General features: G+C 45.8%; 1 protein-coding gene across 1 annotated transcript; it reads right to left on the bottom strand.

The window, feature by feature from the left end:
* Positions 1-1,955: 1,955 nt before the first annotated feature.
* SAYSD1 (SAYSVFN motif domain containing 1) lies at positions 1,956-2,495 on the bottom strand. The gene is made up of 2 exons (XM_062489224.1): positions 2,325-2,495; positions 1,956-2,246 (listed from the first exon to the last, which is right to left on the bottom strand). Exons 1-2 carry the CDS (start codon positions 2,481-2,483, stop codon positions 1,956-1,958), a joined length of 450 nt encoding a protein of 149 aa, XP_062345208.1. The 5' UTR covers positions 2,484-2,495.
* Positions 2,496-6,431: the final 3,936 nt, after the last annotated feature.

Here is a 6,431-nt window from a genome sequence, read left to right on the forward strand (position 1 = left end):
CAAAATAAATGAGTGGAAGTAATTACCACCGAACAGAATTACAGTATTTGTGTATTTAGAGACTGTGCAAGGCCTCAATGCCAATTTCTCCATCATACTTTATCTACTTCAGTAAAACCTTTTACAAGCCTTTGTTATTCGTGCTGTCTGTATTTCACAATGTGTGATGTACATTTATTTGAGTAGCATGAAATAAGCAAACCAACACAAAGCACTGGAACAGATGAACTGTGCCAATTTTTATTTCTAGTGCCTTTTGCCTTCATGCTCACTTACTGTGGTAACTTCTCATGCATTAAATACAAGAGTCTATAAATCTACCTGGACATAATGCAGCTAGAGTTTATAGTAAGTGAAAACTTTATTTCCAGCATTGCTGCTATGATTTTTTTTTTATTTCATGGATCTTACCTTATATTTATTTGCATGTATTTCCTTGTTTTAAAAAATACCCACAGAACTGAACTGTGCAAGATGTCAGATTATGAACTCACCATAAACACCATGCTGATGTTTATTTTTATTGTTGTGAATAAATTGTCAACTCACAAAATTCCATTGCTTACAGGTGTTTTGAGTATCATCTAACTACTTCTTACCCTGTAACTAGAACACTTTTGAAGAATGGAAAGATTCACAGCCTGTGGTTCTTCCACAGAAACAATGTTTATTTGTTCAACTGTGCATCCACTACCAAGAGGCCTTTGACCCTGCTGAGCCTGTGTTAATCAAATCCAAAATGCAGCATGTAATAGAGTCAAAAAGAATCAGTAAGAATAATGGAAACTCGGGGGAGGGGGGGATTTACTGTAGGATGGCAGAATATGTGCAAATGACAGTATTTTTTGCCTTTAAATAGCAGGATTTGGAATTTATACAACAGCCCAAGACAGAAACTGTGAGAGTGCTGTGGAAGACCTACTATGGGATGCTTAGAAGTGTTAACATATTATATGTGCGTTATTCTATTACTCTCTTACTAGTCCAGCTAAATTCAAAGCACCACTTTGTTTTGTTTCTACAACCAATGATGAAACTTGTGTTGAGTCAAGCCTTAACAATGTGTTTAACTGTTAAATTAGAAAAGACATAAAAAAACCAGGATTTGAAAGACCAATTTGTGACTTCTCAGCTCTGTCCTCAGAGACACAAGTTCTAGCAGCTGCTCTTCAAAATGATGACTTAATGAATCATAAAATTGTTATGGCTGGAAAAGACCTTTAAGATCATCAAGTCCAACTGTCTATGTAGCATCACCACCATGTTCAGCACTAAACCATATTCTCAAATACCACATCCATGTGTTTTTTACATGCTTTGAACAGTAGGGACTACCACTTTGCTGAGCAGGTCTGTCTTAATGCAATTATCTACATCTCAAAAACAGAAATGGATCATACGAATACACCTGCCAGGAATTTTTTTGGCATACAATTATGAAAACTGTAATTGAAGCAAAAAGGGAATTAATCTGATGTTTTTGTGTTAGATGGAAGACACCGCTGCAAACCAAAGCAGCAGCCTATTTTAGGGATACAGCTATTGCTTCACGTCGTTTCTTCAGAATGAGTTTTCCAGCCGGTGCAGAGGAGAGGAGCGGCGGGCCGTCCTACGGCGGGTGTCGTCAAACGCCAGCCTTTCTGTCACCTGTGGCAAAGCTCTCCGGAGCTGAAGCCCTCCAGCTGACACGCTGGCAGCCGCAGCTGAGCCAAGGCCGTGCCTCTCGCGGCCGCTCCACACCGGTCGAAACAGCTGCTCGGCCCCAGGAAACGAGACCAGAGCGCAGACTTTGCTACGGCTTTATTCGGGACCGGCCGGCGCGGGGTAACAGCAGTAAGGCTCGGGAGGTTTTTTCGCACAGGAACAAACCCCATTTCCTTCCCCCAAGCCTCGGCCCTTCCTCGGCGCGGCGGCAGTCCCGGCGCAGCACAGCGCAGTCCCCGCCGGGCCCGGCGCTACCTGCCCGCCGCGGGCCGGCAGTGCAGCTCCCGCTCCAGCTGCTCGGCCGTCAGCGTCCCGGCGATGGCGGCGCAGCCGGGGTTGAACACGGAGTAGGCGCTGAGCTCGCCGGGCCGCCTCTCGCCGGGGCCGCGGGTGCCGGCGTACATCCAGTAGAGAAGGGAGAGGATGAAGAAGGGCAGGCCGAGCTCCAGCTCCGCGAACAGCGCCAGCAGCACGGCCCACAGCAGCACCTTCAGCAGCAGCGGGCGCGCCCACACCGGAGCCGCCGCCGCGCCGGCACGGACCTGGGGAGGCGGCGGGGAGACGCGGCGTCAGGCACCGGCCGGCCGCCGCACCCCCGCCCCGCCCGCCTCGGCGCTCACCTGAGCGCCGCCGCCCGGGCCCACCGCGGCTGCCCGCGGTCCCTCAGCGGCTTCCGGAGTCGCGGCCTTTCCCGGCGGCTCGGCGGGGCAGGGAGAGGCGGCAGCGCTGCCGCGGGCGGCGCGGAACTGGGCGAGGCGCCGCTCCACGGCCGCCGCCATGACCTAGCCGCGCCTGCGCCAGGGCCCGGGGCGGGCGGGGCAGGGGAGGCGGGGCCGGGGAGCGGGGAGCTCCCGGAGGGCTGGAACGGGGCTGGAGAGGGGTTGGAACGGGGCTGGGAACGGGGCTGGGAACGGGGTTGGAACGGGGCTGGGAACGGGGCTGGAGAGGGGTTGGAACGGGGCTGGGAACGGGGCTGGAGAGGGGCTGGGAACGGGGCTGGAGAGGGGCTGGGAGCGGGGCTGGGAGCCGCCGGTAGCTGGTGTGCCCATTCTCGCCGTCCGGGATGGACAGCAGAGCCGGAGATTGGCTCTGCAGAAAAACTGTAATTCGCCAGACGCCTCTCGTGTTTTGTTTTCTGAATTATAATCCACCCTTGACCAAACACCAAATCAAATAGACCATGACATTAAATGCCGTGTCTAGTCGTTTTGAAACACTAATCTTAGACAAATTAGGATTTTAGTTACAAAAGGTATTTGCTAGACTTAATTAAAAAGCAGATGGATAGACGGGCCTTCCTGAAAATAATTGAAAGTTAGAAGTTAGAAGAAAACCGGGCTTGAAATGGTTATCTGAAACTTAAATAATTGATTGCCTGTTATTTTATGTTTACTCAGCTTTGCTTGCAATGTGAAAAGAAGAAACTAGTAAGTAGATCCAAAGAAACACGTACAATTGCAACCAGCAACTTATTCAAAGAGGGAAATTGGAGTTTTCCCAGAAGTTATTTGTATTGTCGTTGATAAAAAGGGTCAGGAGTTTAGGGCGAGGAAGACTTGACTTACTTCCTCTTTTTAAGACCCCTACCCACAAAAGCGACCCCAGACTTAATTGAAGAAGCCAACCACGCATGGTTAATAGCCATTCAAGCTAATTACCATAGGAAACGGCGGATGTTATTATGAATATGTAATTGTTTGAAGCTTTTGTCAATAAATAGACTCTGTGATCACCTGTAATTTTGCAGTGTGTATTAGGGGGTTACCTCACGCTGCTGCCCAGCACTGAATAAACATATGCTTTTTAACTTTAAATTGTTAGAGAGTCTTCTGTCCGCCACAGTTGAGTATCGGTATTAGACCATTACTCATATTTTGGTAAATCGATTTCTTGAACCTCTAGAGATGAAGTGGCTCCACCAGCTCCCTGGGCAGGCCATTCCAGTGTCTGATGAGACCTTTGGTGAAGAAATTCCTCCTGCCATCCGGCCTGTGGATGAGGCTGCGTCCTCTCCCAGGCTGACCCTTACCTGGCTACAACCTGCTCCAAGCCACCTCTTCTCTGGGCTAAACAACCTCAGTGGCTAATGTTGGCACCAAAAAGACGAGGGGACAGAGAGAATGGAGTGATGGAAGCCTGGGGAGGGGGAATGAGGCGTTCACAGCCAGGCTGAGCAGCGCCATTTGTGTTGGGCCCACAGCCGAGGTTCCGAGGTTCAGAGAGCTGAGCAGCTGGGGCAGGCAGCGAGCAGGACGAGGAGAGCACCGCGCTGGGCTTGGCTATTTGCCCTGTGGTGCCAGGGCTCGCCCTGTGCCTTCCTCTGCTGGCCCTGGGGAAAAGGGGAAAAGCCTGTGGTGGGCTCCCCCAGCGCACGGCCCCGGGCCTTGCCCGCATCCGTCCCGCCCTCTCTTTAAGTCAAATAATAACATTGGGAAAACCAGCTCTATCACGTCGTGTTTCAGCTATCGGCGCTGCCAAGAAATAAAAAATTATTTACAGAATCTGTCTCTTAGCCTCAGGAGTAAAATATCTATCACTCTCCAGCAGTAATAGTCAGCAATGAGCCATCATTTCATCCTGCAGTGCTGTTTCCAGTTACTTATAGCCTTCTCAGAAGTGACCTTTGGGGCTGAATGTCTCATGCATGTGTCAGCTCAGAAGTGAATATGAGAAGTCTAATAAAAATCAATTTGTGTGTTCTTAAGTTATCTTAATGTGGAAAAAATTGTGTTTTTTCCCAGCCAAATAATTTTTCAAATGCCTATTTTATGCTTGGTTACAAAATGACTTTCTTTTAACCTTCCGACTTTGCAGAGAGTGCCGCAATGAATAAAATTTTTCTCTTTATTTGTGGAAATTTGATTTTGAAATAACAGTCAAAAATGTTTTAAGATAGCCTGCACATGACATTATTTTATTTTGGTTTTTTTTCTTCCTCTTGTTCTACTGTTCATGGAAACAGCTTCTTGTTCTCTAGAGACTTCATTAGTCAAACTGGTAATTTTAGGTGAATAAAGTATAAAATACCATCTTTGCAAGCTGCAGACAGTGATTCCTATGTTGTCAGGTTTTACTCAAGATTTAGCAGGTTTAGTATGTATTTGCTATTATGCATCCAAATAGGCTGTTTTATAGGGCTACATATATTGCCATGTGTTGTTAGGAAACAAAGAAGAGTGCCATGAATCATGCCTTTGAAACTTAAGAGCACTCCAGTAACTTCATCTCTAAATGAGTGTTACACTGCAGATAAATACCTAAACAAATTTGTATACACAAAGTCTTGAATTACTTCAATATATCCTGCTTTAAGCAAACAGCTTAATTGTATAGACATTTCTTTTTCTTTGTTTTTTTAACAAACCATATGAACAATTTGTTCCATATTCCAGTGCCTACAGAAGTTCTTGGCAGTTCAGCAAGCTTAATCTTTGGATCCTCATCCTGTGGTTTGGAGGGCAGAGGGGACATGGAGAAGCTGAAGAACACTTCTGTGGGACTTGAATCCCATGCCTTCCTCTATTTATGAGAAAAACAAATTGAATATAGTGGGTTTGTAGGTGTGGGACTACGAGTTGAGTATTTCTCCCCTTGTGCCACAGCCAATGATGAATCAAAAATATTGGGTGCTATGAATAGGTCTCTAAAGCTGCATTCTTTATAAAGGAAGTTCTGGAACTGCCCAACAACTTCTAGGAGGCAGCATTAAGATCACTTTAAAAACTTGTTTTGTTAAAAACTCCTTTCATACTAAATCATAATACAAAATTCACATGTGTATTTCTCTCTGACGAAAAGAGAACCTTTGTTCTTTATAAATTTCCACTTCAGTGGTTTTGAAATCTTTTCCACTATCCCAGCAATCAACTTTTTGTTATATTTTAATATTTATGACAGAGAAGAATCATTGCATTCTGTTTTCAGCCAAGTATTATCAGCTTAAGGAACTAAGGTTCCAAGCCATTAGGAACTTCGTCTATGGCGCTCTATCAGCAAATGAACTGAAGGAGGTGAAAGAATTGACAAAACAAGAAAGCTGGCAAAGCCATGCCCAAAGTGCAGTTGATTTTATACTTTTGGTGTGGTGACTGTGAAGTTTTTCCTAATTCATTTTCAAATGTGTTCACTCTTTCATGCCCCTTAAGGAAGGAAGAGAAGTGAAAACTAATTAGATTAATATTTTTACATGACAGACTTCATTAGAGCTGTTTGTGGCAAAATACCAGCCCAGCTGAGTTAACGTAAGTGTTGATAGCAACACTCAGATCCTGTGGCACCCTTTGCATGTGCCACACCAGTACCCTGTCACCAGGTCTTGGTGGCGGCCACCTCCTTGCTCAATAGTACAGGCCTGGGGCCTTGCCCAGTTTTTTGGAGCATTGTTGCTTGCTTCCTACAGTTGCAGATACCTGTTTGTGTATGCCAGCTTCTTCAGATATCAACTGTAATCAAGTCACATAATTCTCTTGATGGATTAATCTAATTCATCGTCAGGAGCTCTCTCTTTCATGAGCTAAGCGTTCACACTCACACTGACTTGCTAAGTGCTATAAATGCAGACAGAAGGGCAACCCATTATTAATATAATGACCTAGCTTAATTAGTTCAATGGAGCTGAGGGAGCATTAGCTCTAGTTGTTGAGGTCTTGCAGAACATGTATAAAATAGATTGAAGTGCACATATTCATATTTGTCTAATTCCACAGAGAGTTTTCTGCATATCTATT

This window comes from Cinclus cinclus, chromosome 3 (genome assembly GCF_963662255.1).
Source record: "Cinclus cinclus chromosome 3, bCinCin1.1, whole genome shotgun sequence".
NCBI classification, from domain to species: Eukaryota; Metazoa; Chordata; class Aves; order Passeriformes; family Cinclidae; genus Cinclus; species Cinclus cinclus.

What these genes read in the sequence shown, in the direction of transcription:
- SAYSD1 (XM_062489224.1), bottom strand. Translation starts at nt 2,483, where the DNA reads ATGGCGGCGGCCGTGGAGCGGCGCCTCGCCCAGTTCCGCGCCGCCCGC. An exon ending in GCCCGGGCGGCGGCGCTCAG is followed by an intron (nt 2,247 to 2,324) that starts GTGAGCGCCGAG and finishes CCGCCTCCCCAG; the next exon opens with GTCCGTGCCGGCGCGGCGGC.